The 20,276-nt window shown below is 62.2% G+C and overlaps 1 protein-coding gene across 5 annotated transcripts in view; it reads right to left on the bottom strand.

Moving 5' to 3' along the window:
* Nucleotides 1–20,276, bottom strand: part of HDAC4 (histone deacetylase 4) — a 290,084-nt gene that overhangs the window by 31,418 nt on the left and 238,390 nt on the right. For 3 of the 5 annotated variants that reach the window (XM_042244201.2, XM_027967041.3, XM_042244206.2), the window contains exons 13-18: nucleotides 19,083–19,340; nucleotides 16,781–16,967; nucleotides 14,539–14,672; nucleotides 10,221–10,341; nucleotides 5,131–5,177; nucleotides 1,231–1,338 (exon numbers count right to left, since the gene is read on the bottom strand). In XM_042244201.2, coding sequence (XP_042100135.1) covers nucleotides 1,231–1,338; nucleotides 5,131–5,177; nucleotides 10,221–10,341; nucleotides 14,539–14,672; nucleotides 16,781–16,967; nucleotides 19,083–19,340 — 855 coding nt within the window. The remainder of the gene's footprint in view (nucleotides 1–1,230; nucleotides 1,339–5,130; nucleotides 5,178–10,220; nucleotides 10,342–14,538; nucleotides 14,673–16,780; nucleotides 16,968–19,082; nucleotides 19,341–20,276) is intronic. The other 2 variants (XM_042244213.2, XM_027967049.3) reach the window with 1 other exon arrangement.

Raw genomic sequence — 20,276 nt, 5'->3', positions numbered from 1 at the left:
GGACCACGCTGGCCAGGCATGGGAAGTGTGCCCAGCCTGCTGCGGAGACTGGGCTGGGGGTGCACTTGGTGGGAGCCCCCCTCAGCACCGCCCAACCATCTCCCTGTCCCTGGACAGGACCTCATACCCCGGGCCTCTCCAGTACCCCCATGGCTCTGTGCCCACTCCCGTGTAGCTCAGAGCTGACCGGCGGCAGGGGCGGTGGTAGGGGGAGCACACAGGTTCCCAGTGGAACAGCACCTCTGTGCCAGCACCCCGAGGAAGCAGTGAAACTTATCAACGTCATTAAACCTGGACGTCTCTTTAACGCCTGTGCAGAGAGATAGGGGGTGTGTAACCAGCCCGGCAGGGCTGTCATCTTGGGGAGAGCGAGACTGTGGTCAGTGTGGGATCTGAGCTTCCTGGTGAAAATGAGAGCTTTGGAAAACCAGCTCTTGCCTGTGCGGAGGAGACCCTCCTGACGAGATGGGAAGTGACAGGCACGGTTCCCAGGGTGTGGGCTGCAGTGAACACTGCCTAGTAAGAGGCGACTGAAGGGTCTGGGGCCCTCCGTGACCCCTCATCTCCAGACAACCGAGCACCGTGCAAAGTCAGGATAAACGACGCACTTGGCGTGCAAGGCCCCTCATGAAGCAGGAGGACAGAGGCCGCTGGTGTGTTTCAGGGTCTGCACAGCAACATGTCTTCAGGACAGCGCCCCTCGCTGAACTGGGGTGTAGGGTCAGAGACGCAGACCTGCAGCCCCCTGAGGAGCCCCCTCTCCTTGCCCTGCACTAGGCCAGGCTGCACTGCCTTCGTGTGCTTCAACAAAGGCTGCGTGCCACCAGCCACAGATGCAGAAGCGGGTGTGACGACCCCGGCTGAGCCACGAAGCCAGATGTACTATTATTTTTAAATTAACAAATATTTACAAAGCTTCCTTTTTCAATCTCTGATGACTAGTCAGATGTGGATGACACAACTCCTACAGACAAAAGCTCTCCTGGTCTTTCAGCCACTGTGAGAGGGCGGGGCTCCAAGATCAGCCTCGCTGAGTACTGCTGCGTGGCTGTGTGTATTCCCACAAGGGGCAGGGTCCCCTGCGGGTCAACGGCGGGGACAGACCTGGGCGCCCCGCCCTCCTCACAGCCGCCTGGTGCCCTGCAGAAGTGGGGAGCAGAGGCGGCCAGCTGCCCCCTCCCTGGGCACTCTCCCCCCAACCCCAAGCCCCTGCTGCAGGTCCTCACTGACCTTCAGCTCCCCCGTGGCCACCTTGAAGACCAGCTCCACCACACAGCCCACAGCCAGGCGGGCAGCCCCCGACGAGTGCACCTCGTTCCATATGGTATCACTGTCCACCTGTGGAGAGAGTGCGCCTGCGGTGAGCCCACTGCCCCGAGGGCCACACTGCCCCCGCCCTGCCGGGTCCCCTGTGCTCTGCCTCTGAAACTGGAGGGTCTCGTCTCTCCCTGACTAATCACAGAACACGGCTCACATTCCAGCTTACTTTTTTTTGAAGACACGCCAAAAAATACTGAACAGGAAGAGAATGGTAAATGCACCCAAAATAGCACACCTGCGTTCTCACTGCTTTCTGAGGTGTCATTTCTTTTCTCAGTGGCTCCAAGTTACTCCAAGCTAAGAGTCGTGATGTCAAGGTTACCTAGCTCCCCCAACCTCTTTTTTCAAACTGCAACTGCAGCTGAGTTACACCCACAGTCAGCAAAAGCAAATGTTAAGCAGGGTTAGAATTAGCCGTTTGCTGTTCAGTCGTGTTCGACTCTTACGGACTGCAGCACGCCAGGCTCCTCTGTCCATGGGATTTCCCAGGCAAGAAGAGCAGGTTGCCATTTCCTTCTCCAAGGAATCTTCCCAACCCGGGGATCGAACCTGTATCTCCTGCTTTGCTGGTGGTTCAAACGGCAAAGAAATGCATCTGCAATGTGGGAGACTGGGGTTTGATCCCTGGGTTGGGAAGATCCCCAACCCAGTCTCTGGGAAGGCCGGCTCGCATGTCGATTTTATTGAACTGATTCTTGAGCTGAAATAACTGGTCCCCAATATTCTAGTTGAGAGGCTACTGCAACGAATAACAGCACACCATTATTTAGAACAGAAGCCTGTCTTTGAACGTTGAATATTAATGCCGTGGAGACCGGACTAAGTGCAGAGCGTTCTTCTGACATTTGGAAGCTATTTAAAGAACACAGCGGTTTGGTCATTGAAAAGAAGAACCCGCACGGAATAACGCTCCTCAGGAAATAGCTCGAACCGCTCGTAAATGTATTTTAAATCATCTTGCTTTGAAGATGAAGCCTCAAGACTTCATTGAAAGAAACCCATCCATCCCACATAATGATCAGGGCCTGGGCGCCGACCCTGGCGGGGGCGGGGTGCCAGACCCTCACCTGCAGCTCAGCCCGTGTCTGGGCCCTGAGCGTTCAGGGCTTGGAAGGGGTTGCTGCGGGCAGCAGGTTCTTACGGACCCTGCAGACTCCACTCCAGGTGGACAGGCTTGTCACTCAGGCTTCCCAGAGCCCTCTCTAGGAAGGGCATGGGAGTCCCAGGCGTGTGCTTCAGTCCATAAGAGTACCATCCCTGATACTCAGGGGTGGTTTGGGCAAAAAAACTACTCAGATTCTTTCTCCTCCAAATGCAATAAATTGGGCTTTTGGCTAAGTAACCAGAGCCAGGGGGGGAAATGGACCGACTCTCTGCGTTCAGTGAAGGGTCTTTGTGCTCTGCTCTTGTCTCGAGGGTCCAGAAGCTCCCATAGGTAACACTGTGCCCAGGGTAAGGGACAGACCCAGACCCCCAGCCCCACTGCAAGACCGGAGGCTGCCACTGCCGCCCGAGAAACTGAAGGTGATCTGCACTGCCTCGGGGCCTCCAGCTGCTGGCCAGCAGCTCCCCGTGGATCCACTCGGATGGAGGGCTTGGAGCCCTGAGTTTCAGAACGAGGCTCTAGGGAGGGCGCTGGGAAGGCAACACCACAGAGGCGACCCCACTCGGGGTGACCGCCACACACGGGAGTGGTGGAGGTGGGGGAAACAGGGCCCACCGCCCGATTCCTCCACAGTTCCCCACAGCGAAGGTGGATGGGAGGACAGCTGGGGAGACCTCACACGGAGGTTTCAAACGGACACTTGGGGTAGCCCTTCTGGGTGGGCTGCGGGCCCCCAGGGCCTGCGAGGGGCTGCCCCCTTTAGCCATGGCAGAGCTGGAAGGGAAATGCAAAAATCGGGAGGAGAGCAAAGCAGAAGTTGCTGTTAACTTGGTTTGGGGGGAAAAAATGTAAAACCAGAAAAGCGTGCATTGCACAACCTGGATGTTCACTTGAGTGACCTTTCCTTCCGTGTCTCCACAGCTGACCCACACCCTCCCAGCCACATCTGGGTCCCTGGGGTCTCCACAGCCACCTCGACACCCCGGGGGCTGGCCCTGTGGTCTGGAAGGAGACACTGAGGCCCAGGAGGGCTGTGGCTGCACCAGCGGCGTGGCGAGGCCCCGCTGAGCCTGCAGGAGGACGGGCACCTCGACCCTCTGCCTGCCCGTTTGTGTCAGTCGCTCAGTCGTGTCTGACTCTGTGCGACCCCAAGGACTGTAGCCCGCCAGGCTCCTCTGTCCATGGGATTCCCCAGGCAAGAATCCTGGAGTGGGTTGCCATGCCCTCCTCCAGGGGATCTTCCCGACCTAAAGATAGAAGCTGGGTCTCCTGCATTGCAGGCGGATTCTTTACTATCTGAGCCACTAGGGAAGCCCTCTTGTTAGGAGTAATTACAGCAAACAGTTGGGAGTGAACAGTCCCTTTGGAATCTGCACGGCTCACACTCCCCCGATTACTCTGACTGACGGACTCCCCTCTTGACCTGGCTCCTCTTGGTAAGACTCTACAGGTCTCTGTGCTCCTGAGCGTTTCTGTGCCCAGACGTGGAGGTGGATGCCATAGCCTGCCGTGGTGGGGTGGGACCTGGACTTCACACTGGGGAGGGGTCGCCTGGCTCAAGGCCCCAGGCCCCAGGCCCCATTTCGCTTTCGTCTGTGGATTATAAATCCTGCCTTGCGCGGAGCGGCTGCAGGGCACTGCAGATCCAAACCTTTTCAAGTCTGGCCAAAAATTTGCCCCGAATTAAGAGATTGCAGCCTATTTACAATACAAAATACAATAACTCTAGGAGGGCCTGGTGGTGGTATGAATAAATGCCGTTTATTCTCTTTCTGACGGGATAATTTTCAAAGCAGCAATTTTTGTAAAGACTCAGGAAGAAAACAATTTTGTTTCATTTCCATAACAGAATCCAGACCTGGGCTCCACTGTGCGATCTGTCATTACACGGACCTTCAATCGCTGCGCGGTTCCAGCCAGGACGCCTTTGCGTCCACTGCAGCCTCTGGCCTCTCTGGAACCAGGACCGGCCGTGGAGCTCCATGGCCAGCAGGCTGGCTGGGAGGGGGCTGCTCTGACCCCCGAACCCAGCACACTCGCCTTGCCTGCACCCTTCCTCATCCAAAGGCCGGCAGGTTGGGGGGCAGACCCCCCTGGATGAAGGAGAAGCTCTGGCTTTGCTGGGGGTCAGCTGGGCGCCCAGACGGATTCAGCACCCCTGCCACAGGCAGGGAGAGCCCCGGTGAAACAGAGCCTAGTTCTCCCATGTGTCTGCCCCCGCACCTCTGCTCAAGGGCTCGACCCAAGGGGCGCAGCTCTGCCCGCCTCTCATGGCCCATAAATCTCGTGCCCACAGTCAGAGCGGCATTGGGGGCTTCGGGCCGGAGCTCGACTCTGGGATCGGGATCGACATGCTCCCATGCGGCGATGGGATTCGCGAGCTGAGCCGGACCAGGGGGCACCGTGGCTGGGCGGGTCAGATGAGACGGGCCGCACACCAGATCCCGTTTCCTGAAGCCAGCCCGGCTGCCAGACGGCCTTCCCTGGAGTATGGTGCCCCAGACCCACCATCAAAACCCTCACAGGCTCACGGGGCCTTTGAAGCCTCACATGTGCGCGGTGGGGCGATCCGCCCCGCGGACCCTGTTTATGGAAAACACCTGGCAGCAATTACCTGCTCTTCGGAGAGCGGGGCGGCGGTTTCTGTGACCACCGGGACCCCGAGAACAAACAGGACATTATTTACACATTAAAGAAACACTTACCCCGACACCACCGCAGGGCAGCCTGACGAACACGGACGCCAATGAGCCTGCGGGGAGAAGAGAGCCCGGGTCAGGTGGCAGGGTCGCCAGGCACTAGTAGGGACGCAATGTGTCCACCGGGGGGGCACGTGCGGCTGCCAGGGCGACACCTGGCTAGCAGAGGGTCCCGGGCTGAGCAGGCCCAGCCCCGGGGAGAGACCCCGCCTTCCCCAGGGCACCAGCTGCTCCTCAAGGGGCGGGGAGCCCCGCGGGGAACCTGGCAGGGAACCGTCTGAGCGGCAGCGTCCAGAGCTCCCGCCGCGGACACGCGCTCTCAGCCCTGAGCTCTGGACGCTGCCCTTCCCAGCAGTGAGCAGGAGACTTGGGGCTGTCGCTGCCCCCTGCCCCGTCCTGGGGGAGCCCTTTAGATGTGGAATGCGAGTCACGGCAGGGTCCCCTCCCTATGCAGGAGTGTTCCAGATTCACCGGGATGTGCCCAGCTAAGAAACCACACAGCCGTGGGGCTGGCCGCCCAGGAAGGCCTGCGCAGGGTCCATGAGGCTCAGACTGTCCCCGCCCAGGGACAAGGCCAGGGACCGTCTTCCTCCTCGGTTTGAACCGGGTGCAGGATGACGACCAGCCTAGAAGGCGCCCCTTCTCCAAAGGGAGGCGAGGCCTGTGCCCACCTCATCCGGGCTCCTGGCCGGGACCATGCTGGGGACCCTCCCTGCCCCTCGAGACGGTGGACCTGTCCTGCCTGTACGCACTGCTCTCCTCCAGGTCAGGGCCTCCCCCATCGCCTGCCACTGCGGCTCTGGACTGCAGTTCCCAAAGTGCCCATTGTCAGAGCCACACGGCCTCCAGCCCCCTTCCCTGTGAGGCCGCGGGCACGGCTGCGTCTCCTACTGCACCCGTGAGCCTCAGCCACCAGACCAGGCTCCCTCCCCAGCTCGCTGCCGTGAGAAGGCAGTGACCAGACAGCTCCCTCCAGGGTCTGCTGCTGACATCAGTCTGGCCAAGCTGTGTCATCGCCCCATACTAACCACACAGGTCTTTTTGCACGTGGCTTAGAAATGTGTGGATTCAACTGAAAGTGGCAGGGAGATCACAGGGCAGTGTTGGGGCACCATTACCATCATCAGAGGTTACCAGTCACCACCAGGTCGGGATACTCAGAAAGATGTCCTGATGTCAGGACAGTCACCAGACACGTAAACAGGTCTCAGGCAGTGAGACGGTATCTGCCCGGGCATCCTCACGGCCACGTGGGCACACGTCACAACACAGAGCTCAGCAGAGAACGAGGAAACAGCACGGGCTGTACTGTCATTAGTGCAGATGGGACACACACAACACGTGTGTGTGGCGATACCCTCGGCTCATGAAAGAAACACTAACAGCTGCTGAGGGCAAGGGTTGGGGTCTGAGATGATGGAGGAACACTTCAACAAAGACACCACAGCAGCAGAGGGGCTTCCAGGGAGGACGATACTGGATGTACTGAGGAGGGCCCCCATGGGGGCGGGCCTGGCTCGGCGGGCGGGAAGCGACAGCTCCCGGCTCACCGCCCCGCCCCGTTTACTCTTCCCCAGTGACCCCTGTTCTGGCATCTCTCTCATTTCTGATCACCTGCCTTAAACTTTGGAACCAGTTTGAAAACCTCATCCGTCCTCCTGGTGGGGGACTTGCGTCCACCTGCACCCAGCGTGGGGCCCAGTCCCCCATCACCCTGCCTCCTGTCCCTCAAGTGTCACATGCCTGGCGGGTGGGCAAAAGGGGTGGGCTGACCACGAGGGTGGACGTGGAGCGCCAGGGCGAGCTGGGGAGACCCGCGCTGGTCAGAGAAGGACGTGCGTGGGCTTGGAGGCTGCGGGGTGTGCTCAGGGGTGGCCCGGCCACTCTCTGGCCTAAGGCCCTGCAGAAGCGGGGGTCACTGGGACTGCAGCCCAGCGCTGTCGTGGGACCCACGGGCAGCCCCACCGGTGCTGGAGAGCGTTCCAGGAGCGGGGCTCCGTGCGGGAAGGAGCTGAGCGGCCCCTAGGCTCCGGGGCCAGGCTGCAGGCCTTGCTCTTGGCCGGCTCCAGGCCTGCCTCCGTGGCCGCTGACGGTCCCCTAGCTGCACCGTCCTTGTCTTTGGGGGCTCCTTCTCACCAAGCCCCACTCAGCCACAGGCCAGGCCCTCTCCTCTGGGCCCCCACCGGTGCCGTCTCATTTCTAGGCGTTTCGGCTCGTGCCCATGCCACTCCCAGTGCGGCAGGCTGGCTTCTGGGCTCCTGGGTGTCCCCTGTCCTCCCCTTCCTAGGAGTGGCCAGCTTGGACCACCCTGCCCTCCCCTCTCCCCAGTGACTCTGGGTGTGGGGCCTGGACACTCCCGACACCCCCTCCCAAGCTCAGAGGACAGAGACGTGCTTCGGGGGCCAAGTGGAGGATGCTGTCCACACTGAAGAGGCTGTCCAGTCTGCACAGACTGGGACCGCACAGGGCCTCAGCCAAGGGAGGGAACAGCAGAGTGCCCCTCCATGGCGACCAGGGCCCTGCCCAGCTTTGGGCCGAGTGAACCTGCACGGCTCCTTCTGGTTTCTTGTGTGGTATCCTAAACCATGTGGTCGAGCTTTGGAAAACTCAGCGGGGTAGCATTCATCCTCCAGGGCTGGCCTCTGTGATTGGTCCAGCTTCAGTGTTATGTGTCCCTAGATTCACAAGTCGAACTTTGACCCTAGTGTGACGCTGGGAGGTGGGGCCTTTGGCAGCGGCTCTAAGCTGTGGAGCCCGCAGGAGTGGGGTCAGTGCTCTTCATAAAGAGAGCTCCCCACCCCTCCCACCATGAGGCGGCATCAGCCGTGAACCAGGCAGAGGCCCTTACCCACCACGCTGGCACCCTGAACCCACAAGTCCAGTCCTGGGGAAAGGGGCACGTCTGGACAACGTGCCTGAGCCTGGCTGGCTGGAAACTTGACTGGAAAGAGCCTTCCTCAGAGCTGGCCAAGCCTTGCCCTGCAGCTGTGGCCTGACTTCGTCCTGGCTCCCAGCAGCCCTGGTCCTCTTCCTGGGAGGCAGCAGCATGCTCACGTCCGGCCCCCATGCTCTGAGACTTTCCAGGGTGCTCGCTGCAGGGTCCTCCCGCCCTGGGACCCTCGAGTGGCCCCCCAGTGCTTGCCATTCCTCTCCATGTCCTCCGGAAGCTCCCGGGCCCGCGCGCTAGGGACGCTCCTTGGATTTCTTCTCTTCTCCGGCTTCCTGGTGTTCAGCCCTGGTCAAGTTCCTCGACTCCCTGTCCCGTCCAGCCCAGAACTCAATTTCTGAGTCCATGTTTCACATTACTCCCCCCGAATGTTTTTGTCTTTCTCCTGTTCTCTTGTCTTGGCTCGCATTCTGTGGACATGTTGCCTCCCCTCCAACGATTCTTAGGCCAGTCTTGGCTTCTGTGGCAACTCCTAGAAGTCTGGCCTCCGAGTGGTGAGCACCTTCCTAGGTGCCCGCAACCCCTGACCTTCTGCTCTGGCTGAGGGTGAGGGTGTGAAGCTGGTGGAAGGTCCAGGGACACGGCGGCTCAGGCACCGTCATCACCACTGTCGAGGATCTCAAGGCGCTATGTGTTGGGGTGTCCCACTGTCAGCTCCCTCTGGGCAGACGGACCCTGAAGGAGGTCCCCCATCTCTGCCGGGGGGGTAAAGGTCAGTGTGCCAAGAGCCCAGGATGGAGGGAGGGAGGGCCGGCGGCCTCACCTCCTCTGGGCCTGAGTCTGTCCCAGCCCAGGGGGCCCCTGCCTGTCTGTCTGGGGCTACAGGGCTGCCAAGGGGACGTGATGGAGACCTCTCAGGCCCTGTGGCCTGGTCCCCTGAGTCCTGCCTGCCTGCACCTCAGGGCCAGGGTCTCTACAGCCCCTGTCACTTGGCTGACAGCGGGCGGAGGTGGGGGCGTCTGTCCCTGGGGCCAGCTCTGGACCCACTTCCTGGCGCGTGCCGCGCAGCTCCGCGCCTCAAGCCCCTTCCCGTCTCCCAAGTGTGGTGGATTCTGACGTCTAAAAGCCCAGTCACTGCGCACAGTCCCCTGCCCAGACCCGAGCACACTCGCTATCGTACCCGCCTCCAGCTATGTGCTTTCCAAGCACTCAGCACCTACAAGGTGCCCAGCAGGAAAGATGCGACCCCACGTGCACGAGTGGGTGAAGGGGCCCGCGGGCACACGGGGAGGTGGTGGGGCCGCACTGCAGGGTCCCTGGGGAGGGGGGGTGACACCTATGCAGTGAGGGCCAGGCACAAGGCCAACCCTCTCCACGTCCACCCTGGAAATGAGAGCAAACTGGGCACGGCCCACCTCCCCCAACCCCAGCAGGACCCGAGGGTCTGGTTCTGGGACCCTCTCTGCATGCCTTGGCTCAAGAGAGATGAGGGGCATCTCGCGCCAGGGGGCTGGGACAGGTAGAGAAACCCAGGTTGGCGACTGTCCTGGCTCAAGATGATTGGGAAGTGGTAGTGGTGGTAGCGGGTGGAAACTGTCCAGGAAGTGTTCTGAAGGGGGGCTCTGCCCTTGTGAGCCTGGGCACCCCAGCTGTCTGTCAGCCCCACCTGCCTTATGGGGACCCTGACCACCTCCCTAGGGGGAAGCAGTTCTTTCCATCAGGCCCAGATCCTGTTACTTCATCTGGGGAGCTGCCTGTTCCAAATGAAGACCCGGGCCCCAGGAAAGGCTCAGGCCACTGCCGTCCCCCTGGGAGCCTGGACGAGCGTCCCCAGGTGGACTCTAGGCCCAGAAAGGGGTGGCCGGGTGGTGGCTGCAGGCCCCGACCAGCCTTGCCCGTCACAACTCAGCTAGTTGAGATTCTGCAAAACCAGCGGTGCTCAGCCCGTTTGCTCCCCAACATGCCCAATGCAAAGCAGGAAGCCAAGCGCCCATGTGAACGCCAAGGGCGGGTTCCTCCTTGGACCCTCACCTGACAGCCTGGCCCGGGCACCACGGAGAAGGGCTGCCTCTGCCCCCACTGCCCACACACAGCCCGGTGGGCGACACTCGGCCACCAGCCAGGGCCCCAAGGGCGGGATGGCGGGGCCTCAGGCGTGGGCCGGGCTGGGAGCAGCCTCGCGGTAAAGGTAAAGAAGGCCTTGAAATACCTAGAAGTTTCTTACTGTCCAGTTTCTGCCTGTTGAGGGGGTTTGTGCCGTAGAGCAGGGCGTGCGTCTCCGAGTGCACCGTCTGCAGCTCCTCCAGCGTGGCCTTCCGTCCACGGATGCACTGTGGGACAAGAGGGGATGGGAGGCCGCCGCGGTCAGCCACAGCAGCAAACCAGCACCCAAGACGGAGCGGGGTTTCACGTGCGCATGAGCACAGTGTGACTCGGTTGTTGTGAAATCAAAAGCAAACACCACCCCATGTGATATTTGAAAAATATTTGGGAAATATTTTAGAGGGCGTATACTTTAATTACAACTTAGACGTTTTAGAAAAAAAAAAAGAGATAATTCCAGCCTTCAACGCTTTAGCCTTCACTGTCACGTCAATGATTTGGCATCAATTTGTTATTTTGCTTTCCAACTGTCTGGTCTTAAAATAGATGGAAACCGCCTCACACGTGGGGCTGCGCTCGGCTCTCACGAGGCCAGACCCCAGCTCTCCGGGTACCGAGAGCCTTCCTGGAGGGGAAGGTGGCCCATAACCAGCCTGACACCCCGGGCTGGTTTGACTGGCACATGCCTGACACTCTGTCTGCATGCTTCTTCACTCTGGAGATTCCTCAGATCTTGGGCTATTTTCAGATGTTCCCCAGAAATTGCCATGAACATCACTCCTGAGTTGAGCTACGTTTACTTAACCTTTTAGAAGCAGGCTAGTTTGTGAAGCAAGATTCTGGTCGACACCTTACACTTTCCGAGTCAGACTAATGCAGGGGGAACCGACCGGACTCTGGGTTGCAGGGGGAAGGCTTGGGCTCTCGGGGCCAGACGCACCCTGTACAGAAGTGGGCCAGGAGCTGCACTCCCATGGAAACCCCCAGGGGGCCCCGGAACCATTCCTAACAGTACGACAGGCTCCCAGAGACGCCTGTCTGCTGACCAGGGGCCAAGGACAGGGAGCCTAAGATCGGCAGGCTGCGGCCAAGACTTTCGCGGCCTGGCTTCCAGCGTGAAGGGGTACAAGGTGGCAGGAAAGCTGACCCACCCACACCATGACCTTTCACACAGAGTGGCTCAAAGAGGGGAGCCAACCCAAAGAGTGGGGGTGCTGGCTGCAGGCTTGGGGGTCTCAGGAATTCATGGCACGGCAGGTCCCTTAACCTCCCCTGCCTCGGGTCAAGTCCCACAGCCATGTCCTATGGACCATACCTTGCATGGTGAGTGCTCCCAAGTGTGCGGAGGGCGGGCCTGGCCTCCAAGCATAATGCTGCGAGGAAGCACCCCTCCACCCCGGATCGGTACCCCCTCAGCCTGTGTCTCTTTACCTCGGGTCCGTCCCTTCAGCCTGGGTGTCTCACCCTGGGTCCGTCCCCTCAGCCTGTGTCTCTTCACCCCGGGTCCCTCTCAGCCTGTGTTGCTCCACCCCGGGTCTGTCCCCCCTCAGCCTGTGTCTCTTCATCCCGGGTACCCCCTCAGCCTGTGTCTCTCACTCAGGGTCTCACTCAGCCTGTGTCTCTTCACCCCGGGTCCGTCCTCGCAGCCTGTATCTATTCATCTCGGGTCCGTTCCCTCAACCTGTGTCTCTTCACCACGGTCCGTGCCCTCAGACTGTGTCTCTCACCCCGGGTTCGACCCCTCAGCCTATATCTCTTCACCCCGGGTCCGTCCCCTCAGCTTGTGTCTCTCACACCAGGTCCGACCCATCAGCCAGTGTCTCTTCACCCCGGGTCCATCCCTTCAGCCTGTGTCTCTTCACCCCAGGTCCGTCCCCTCAGCCTGTGTCTCTCACCCCGGGTCCCCCTCAGCCTGTGTCTCTTCACCCCGGGTCCGTCCCCTCAGCCTGTGTCTCTTCACCCCAGGTCCGTCCCCTCAGCCTGTATCTCTCACCCCGGGTCCCCCTCAGCCTGTGTCTCTTCACCTGGGTCGGTCCCCTAAGCCTGTCTCTTCACCCCGGGTCCGTCCCCTCAGCCTGTGTCTCTCACCCCGGGTCCCCCCTCAGCCTGTGTCTCTTCACCCCAGGTCCGTCCCCTCAGCCTGTGTCTCTTCACCCTAGATCCGTCCCCTCAGCCTGTTTCTCTTCACCCTGGGTCCCCCTCAGCCTGTGTCTCTCACCCCGGGTCCCCCCTCAGCCTGTGTCTCTCACCCCGGGTCCCCCCTCAGCCTGTGCCTCTCATCCCGGGTCCATCGCCTCAGCCCGTGTCTCTCATCCCGGGTCCCCGCTCAGCCTGCGTCTCTTCACCCCGAGTTCGTCCCCTCAGCCTATGTCTCTTCACCCCGGGTTTGCCCTCAGCCTGCGTCTCTCACCCTGGGCCGCCCCTCAGCCTGTGTCTCTTCACCCGGGGTCCGTCCCCTCACCCTGTGTCTCCTCACCCCGGGTCCCCCCCTCACCCTGTGTCTCTTCACCCCACGTCCCCCTCAGCCTGTGTCTCTTCACCCTGGGTCCGTCCTCTCAGCGTGTGTTTCTCACCCCGGGTCCCCCCTCAGCCTGTGTCTCTTCACCCCGGGTCCCCCCTCAGCCTGTGTCTCTCACCCTGGGTCCGTCCCCTCAGCCTGTGTCTCTCACCCCGGGTCCCCCTCAGCCTGTGTCTCTTCACCCCGGGTCCTCCCTCAGCCTGTGTCTCTCACACCACGTCCCCCTCAGCCTGTGTCTCTCACCCCGGGTCCCCCCTCAGCCTGTGTCTCTCACCCCACGTCCCCCTCAGCCTGTGTCTCTTCACCCCGGGTCCCCCCCTCACCCTGTGTCTCTTCACCCCGGGTCCCCCCTCACCCTGTGTCTCCTCACCCCACGTCCCCCCTCAGCCTGTGTCTCTTCACCCCGGGTCCCCCCTCAGCCTGTGTCTCTCACCCTGGGTCCCCCCTCACCCTGTGTCTCTTCACCCCACGTCCCCCTCAGCCTGTGTCTCTCACCCCAGGTCCATTTCCTCAGCCTGTGTCTCTCACCCCAGGTCCATTTCCTCAGCCTGCGTCTCTCACCCCGGGTCCATTCTCCAGGCTGTCTGCAGGCCTGTCTCCTGGGTGTGGGGACCCCTGCGGCTGTCAGTGACCTCCCTCGGCGTTGCTCTCCTCGCCCCCATCTTCCAGCTCCTGCCTGGAAACTACCCTGGTGGCCGCCGGCCTGAGGGGACCGTCCTGTGAGTGTGGAAGCAGCTCAGGGCCCCACAGGCCGAGTAGTGGCCGGGAGGATGGCCGGGCAGGGGGTCCTCTGCAGGAGGCGTGCCCACCGGACCGATGCTGCCCCCCAGTGGCGCGTCCTCACTGTGTCTGGAAGCAGGTGCGGCCTCTCCAGCCCTCTGCCTGGGGTCCCTATCGTCTTTCCAGAGGGACTCCTGGGCCGGATTCTGGGCCCAGACCTCCAGCCATCTCCTCCAAAGATCGTGAGTCGTCATAAGCTGGCAAAGATGTGGGGTCACCAGAGACGGGCTGACCTCAACTCCTCAACACCCTGTCCCGATGAGGGGCAGATGGGGAGTGGGCTCTGACCACACCCTCCAGACGGCGCTGGGCTCCGAAGGATGGACGGAACAGTTCTGCTCAGCCATAGGCTCGGGCTTTCCAGGGTCACCCTGCAGAGCTCAACCTCCTGCTAGCACCCTATCCCTGGCTTTGTGGGGTTCATGGTTTGGGGAACACAGCAGGTCCCCACTGGGTGGGCACATGGGAGGCCAGGCCCCGTCGTCCTGGAGGGCTCCCGGGAGGTGGCGTCGCCTGCCTGCTCCACAGATGACAGTGCTATGGTGTCCACAGCCTGGAGCCCCCCTGCTTGTGCACAGACGCCCTTCTACCCCGACCTCCTGCCCCAGACCCAAAGTCCCTTACGGTAGCCACACTCCTGCATCAGAGGGGTGGAGGGACCTCACAGAGTCCTTCAGCAGACCTGTCCTCCAGGACCCAGTGTTCAGGGGTGCAGAGGTGGGGGCCGAATTCCGGGCAGACTAGTCAGTCTGCCCACCACCTTCACCCTGCAGGCCTGAGGCTCTACCCACACCCTGAGAGGAGCTTTCCCAAAAACTCAAGGAAGAGAACCTTCGATGAAGAGCCAGCAGAAACGATCGTCTTTCCCCAGGCCAGGGCCACCAGACCCCATCCCGCGGCAGAGGCCCTGGGATAGCCTGGCTGTGCGTCCTGGGCGACGAGAGGGAGCCTGGCGAAAGGCAGGCTTCCCGGAGGATGCCCAAGAAGGGGAGTAGGCGAGAGGGGCCGGGGGAGGGCCCCCCGGGTTCCTCCAGAGGGCAGGCCTGCGTGTCTGCCTGCGCAAGCGTGGCGTCCCCCAGGTCATCACACGCGGCCTGGCTCGCGACACCCGCAGGGCTGCCCTCACCTCACATTTGCCTCGCAGGCCGGTCTCCTGCAGCCGCGACCAGATGCTCTGGATGCGCCCGGCGTGCTCCGGGTGGCTGTTGGTGTTCCCGCAGGTGCACTGGTGCTTCAGCATCAGCGTGTCGTACACGAGGCCTGCAGCGGAGGAGGCAGGGGTGGCTGCGCTCAGAGGAGCCCTCAGGGTACCCGGCAGCTGGTCCCCCTGCCAGGGGAGCTGAGCTCAGGGCACTTGCCCAACAGCCAGAGTCCGCAACACCCGGGGGAGCCGGCGAGGGAGGGAGACATGAAAAGGCAGCCCTGTCCCCAGGACTCAGGGCTCTCATATCACAGGGACCAGGCTGACCCAGACAGCGGGGAGGTTTTGCTCCCAAACTCAGGTCTGCCAGGGACCCGGTCTACGGAGTAGTTTGCCCCTGTGGACTGACATCCATCCGTCCGAGGTTCTTGGGGCTTAGAAGCCTTGGTTTCTGCCTGCGGAAACGTGTAGAGCCGCTGGACAGGAGCACACGCCCGTGCACACACACACAGACACACGCAGGGACGCAACTGCATTTGAAATTAGCCTAGACAGTGGGGCGGGGGAGGGTGGGGCGCGGCCTTCCAATAGCAGAGCAGCAGGACAGGAGCAGACTGACGGAAACACAGACGCACACGCCGGTCCACGTGGACCGCAGGTGCGCGCATGTGTGGACAGCTCCAGGACATGGGCCCCACCCGACGGCATCACGGCTACACAGCCGCGTGCTGCTGCTCTCGGGGTGCGAGGTGGGAGCTCCACGGTGAAGCCACCCGCGCCCCTTTCGCAGACGGGGAACGGCAGCCGAGCGAGCGGGGAGTGGCCAGGACACTGCGGAGACGCGTGTGGACGCAGGAAGAGGCCCAGAGTCCTGGCTTTGGAAAATACACCGTGTCTGTGTCTACCTGCCTGTCTGGCTACGCACAGACACAACCTTGGACATGTGGCCTGATGCTGACCGTGGCTCCCCCAGGGGTGGGGTCGGGGCCGCCCACTGCCTGCTCAGGGCGTCCACTCTGTGTGCTTTCTTTCAAGGAACACGCACTGTTTCATAAGTGTCAAAAAGGAATAATGAGGAGAAACTGGGAAACAGCAACAGAGCGGGGCTCGCCCGCCAGGACACTCGTGGTGACATCATGCTGGCCCGTGGGCTCCCTCGTGGGGACCCCGAGCACCCAGGGGGCACACGCGACGTGAGAGTGTCTCCACTGGGGTCCTGGGGTCGTCCGAGCTGTGCCTCCTAAGCACGGGCCCAGCTCAGCCGATGCCAAGGACTCACTCTTAAAGAGCCCCTGCTGACTACTCGTGGCACCTTGCAGGTCTCTGGTTTTCTTACTGCAAAGCAGGAATTTAACTTCTGGAAACTGACTACGAAACTCTTCTCCGAATATGATCAGTCTCCTTCCAAAATCTGACAAGGAGAACGTAGCCACGTTTGCACGTTACAGCGAAACAGAGTGTTTGGTGAGATCTGAAGAAACACCCGATGCATTAGCACAGGACGGGGTGAGGCGCTGTCCTGGGGCCCTCTGTCCCAGGCGGGGTGGGGGCCGGTGGCAGGGGCCGACCTGGAGCCCATGGGCCGGGACAGCCAGTCCAGCGCCTCGACTCCGGCAGACGCTGCACTCAGCCCTCTGCCCTGACTACCAGGGAACGCTTTCAGGCGGAGAGAGACTTCTGCAGGGTTGGGAGGCTGTGGGTGGGGGTGCGACAAGACCACAGGCAGGAGCAGGCTGTGGGCCGTCCAGGAGCGGAAGCGAGTGTCTGGGCCAGCCGCGCCCTGCACCCACTCCACCTGCACGGTCCAGGCATCGCCCGGGCCTCATGAGCAGGGCCCTGGGCGGAGCCTCGGTCCAAGGCCAGGACAGACGAAGGAGGGCAAGATGGTGACCCCGCCGACCCTGGGCGGGGAGCTGCCTGGGGTGGGCAGGCCCAGGGATGGGCAGTTCTCTGAGGCCATGCTTCTCTGGGGAAGAGGAGACGGGCTTCTCGGCCAGGACAGACCCAGGTGACCTCTCTCTGTTGGTGCCCCCAGCCTGGGGCTGAGCCTCGGGCAGAAGGTCAGGTGGGTGTGAGGCTGGGCACCACCCGGGAGCCTCGCCCAGTCTGAGCCTTGCCCTCTGGCCCCACAGGCCCCGCGTGGCACCTCCCTCATGCCTGCAGCCGCGGCTGCCCCGAGAGGGGGCCCTCGCCCTCCCCCGGCCCCCAACACCCCGCCCCATGGTACCTGTGGTAAACCTCGGCTTGGCTGGGGGCTCCTGCACGGACATAGGGAAGGTGGCAGACGCGGGGGAGGACTGCGCCCGGGATAGGGGCCGGTGCCCGCCGAAGGACACGGGGATGCCAGCGGCCTCCATGGATGCCTGGTAGTTCCTCAGCTGGTGGATCCGCTGCTGCTCCAGGAGGAGGGCTTGCTGGGGGCGGAGGAAAGGGGCCACTCTGTTGCTTCCCGGCATCTCCTGTCCCTGGCTGTAGGGCTACGGGGCCCCTCTCTCCCAGACCCTCTGCCCCACCGCCCCGGGCTCCCAGTGCAGAGCCTCGTGCCAGGCTGCTGGGGAGAAGCCTGCCCTCTGGGCCAGGAGGGCAGCCAGTGAGGCGGCAGCCTAGGGCCCTGCTGATGAGTTTGGACATCCCCATGGGAAGACAGACCGTCAACGGAAAAGCCTGCTCAGAGCTGATGGGGGGCCCAGGCAGCCTAGGGGCCGTGAAGGGCTCCTTGAGGAGGTGACACCTGGGGGGCGGGGTGGCAGTACCCAGGCAGAGGGTGCTGGCGGGGGGGGGGGGGGGGTGGACTCTGCAGTGTGAAGGCAGGGACTCGGGGCGGGTCCAGTTTTGCCCAGGGAGGCGGATGGAACCCGGGGAGAGGTGGTGGGACGGGTGGGGGGCCTGCCCGGCCCTGCTGCTTCTGTGGGGACCCAGGGGGTCTCCTCCCCGCACGGCCGAGGAGGGAAGGGCAGGACACCCTACTTCGGAGCCTGCCCTGCAAGGCGGGTGAGGAGCAGACTGCCGCCCCTGCCTGGGGCCTCCCTCCACAGGTGCTTCCTCCCACGGCCTCTCCAGATGTGACACCTGACGCCCCCGGAGCAGGTGCCCGTCTCAAGGTGACTCTGCAGACTGCTGCGCGTGCCACCGCATTTCCCCGAGGCGAGCTTGCGGTTCTTCTCCCGAGAACCAGACACCCAGCGCCCCTGATCACTGCCTCAGACTCAGAGCCCAGGGATGACTCCCCTAAGAGAATGCCGACCACCTTATCATTGGCAAGACACCAGCCCTAAAAAACTGCCTCCCGGTTTCACACCAGCGCAGTACGAGCACGCTGAACTCCAGTTATAAGAGGAAGCCGCCGCCTCTGTGAATGGGCGAGGCCCTGACCTAAGCCCCCGGCGCGGGAATGAGGCCCGCGGCCTGGATGGCCCGCCTGGCCCGCTCACACTGCCGAGCCCACACGGCAGTGGGGACAGTGGCTTCCCCTGCCCTGCCCTCCTTGCTGTCATTAGCACTGGCTCCAGGGGCCCTTGAAGAGCAGGGGTTTAGCGCTAACACTGGCTGAGACGTGAGACAGGCTGCCCTCTGAATGAGAACTAGCAAAAGTGATCGCCAGCCACCTGTGGCCCCGCCTTTAAATGCGGAGCCGGGGAGAAGGCTGACCTGCTACCCAAGAGGGGCTCCCAGGAAACCGAGGCACTGAGCTGAGCCTTGGTGTCACCTCCCACCCTGGTCCCGGGGCGGTGGGGGAGGCACCCCCTGGGCTGTCGGGGGAGGAGGAGTACGCCTGGGCAGCTAGCACTGGGCCCACGGGGAGGGTTGGCTGAGCCAGGGCCCCACACCCCAGCTGCTGAGCTCCACAATGAAGGACACCATTAGATTTTAGAGTCCACCCCTCAGACGCCCTGGCCCAGCTTCTCAGGAACAAGACCGCTCCCTGGGGGCACTCAGGCCTAAGACAGGGTTCCGACTGGCTAGCTGGCTGTCCCAGTGCTTTCTCGTCCCGGCCGTTTTACTCTTCACTGTAAGTTAACGAGTCACTCCTTGGGTGTATTCATAGTCTCTTAGGAGTCTGTCAACTGTCAGTGCCAGGGAACCTCACTGGCTCCGGGTGTCCAGACCAGGCTGCTTTTCTGGATCTGCCGGGCTGGCCACTAGTGTCTTCTTGGGCCCAAAGGTCATGGCTTCTGACCAGATGCTGCAAACCTTGATCAATGATTAAGCCAGCCTCTCTCTTCCCCTTCTATGCTGAATCCACCAGCATTTGGATTTGCGTTAATCTGCAGCCTTTGGGCCTGAAGGGGAACCATCCCTAGGGAGTCTGGGGCTTGCTCAGCTGAGAAGCAGGTGCGTAAATACACAGTGGACAGAGGGCCAGTGTCTCGGGGTGATACCTGCAAAGCAGGGCTCCCGTCACATCTGCCTCCCGTATCAGGAGGGAAAGCTGGGGGCCTGGACCGGCAGGTGTCGAGGACGAAGACCTTGGACTTGCTCTAGGGGCCGTGCTCACCCGCTGCTGCCCATCCCCCCCGCTCTGCGGGCACCTGTCTGAAGAGCAGCTCCTGCTCCGTGGGCAGCCGCTGGCCGGGGTCCGCCTCCCGGGGGGGCTCCGCCTCCTCGTCGTCACTCTCGATGGGCTCCTGCTTCACCTGCACCCCAGCCAGCGCGTGGGCCTCCTTCTGCCCCGGGAGCCGGTCCAGGAAGGGCTCCTCCAGGAGTGCCTGGTGCTCCCGCAGCTCCTCCTCCGTCTCCTCGGGGTGGCTCTCGGGCTGCCGGGCTGGCTCGCTGGGTTTGGGGATCATCTGTAACACAGGGTTACCAGGTGGAGTGCGGCGGGATGGGGATGAGGGAGGTGCTGGGAGAGGAAGGGGGTGGTCACAGAGCCCACGTCTCGGGGTCAGCGGGGCTGACCTGGGCTGAGGCAGGACACACACAGAGCCCACGTCTCGGGATCAGCAGAGCTGACCTGGGCTGAGGCAGGACACACACAGAGCCCACGTCTCGGGATCAGCGGGGCTGACCTGGGCTGAGGCAGGACGCACACAGAGCCCATGTCTCGGGATCAGTGGGGCTGACCGTCCGAGGATGCTGTCACCCTGGGCTGAGGCAGGACAGGACACAGACACATAGACATACACTGAGCCCACATCTCAGGAACAATGGGGCTGACCGCCCAAAGACGCTGTCACCCTGGGCTGAGGCAGGACAGGACACAGACACACGCACACAGACACACACAGAGCCCGTGTCTCAGGAACAATGGGGCTGGCCATCCGAGGACACTGTCACTCTGGGCTGAGGCAGGGGACATGCAGACACACACACACATGCACGCACGCATGAATACACACGCGTGCCGGGCGCTGTCCGTGGTGTGTGCCCATGTGCACACACACAGACACACACGCCAGGAGCTGTTCACAGTGCACATGTGTGCGCATGTGCACACGCGCACACACACACACACACACACGCACACACACACACACACGCCGGGCGCTGTCCGTAGTGCTGAGATAAAACAGCCTAGTGTGGTACCTGCTACCACGTGCTTGTTTGCCAGGCACAGTGAATCGCAATGCAGTCACTCACCACAATCGCAAGGTGTTGACCCACGTCCATACCTGGGTGTGAAGTGGGGCTGGGGGGGTGCACCCTCCTTCCTTCTCAGTCACCCCACCCACCACCCCAGCAGCTCACAGCCAGGCACCACAGGGACAGGCGGCCTCTGAGTGCGC

The sequence above is a fragment of the Ovis aries genome, chromosome 1 (assembly GCF_016772045.2).
Source record: "Ovis aries strain OAR_USU_Benz2616 breed Rambouillet chromosome 1, ARS-UI_Ramb_v3.0, whole genome shotgun sequence".
NCBI classification, from domain to species: Eukaryota; Metazoa; Chordata; class Mammalia; order Artiodactyla; family Bovidae; genus Ovis; species Ovis aries.
Note: the sequence above shows the minus strand (reverse complement) of the source record. Positions and strands in the feature narration are given on the sequence as shown.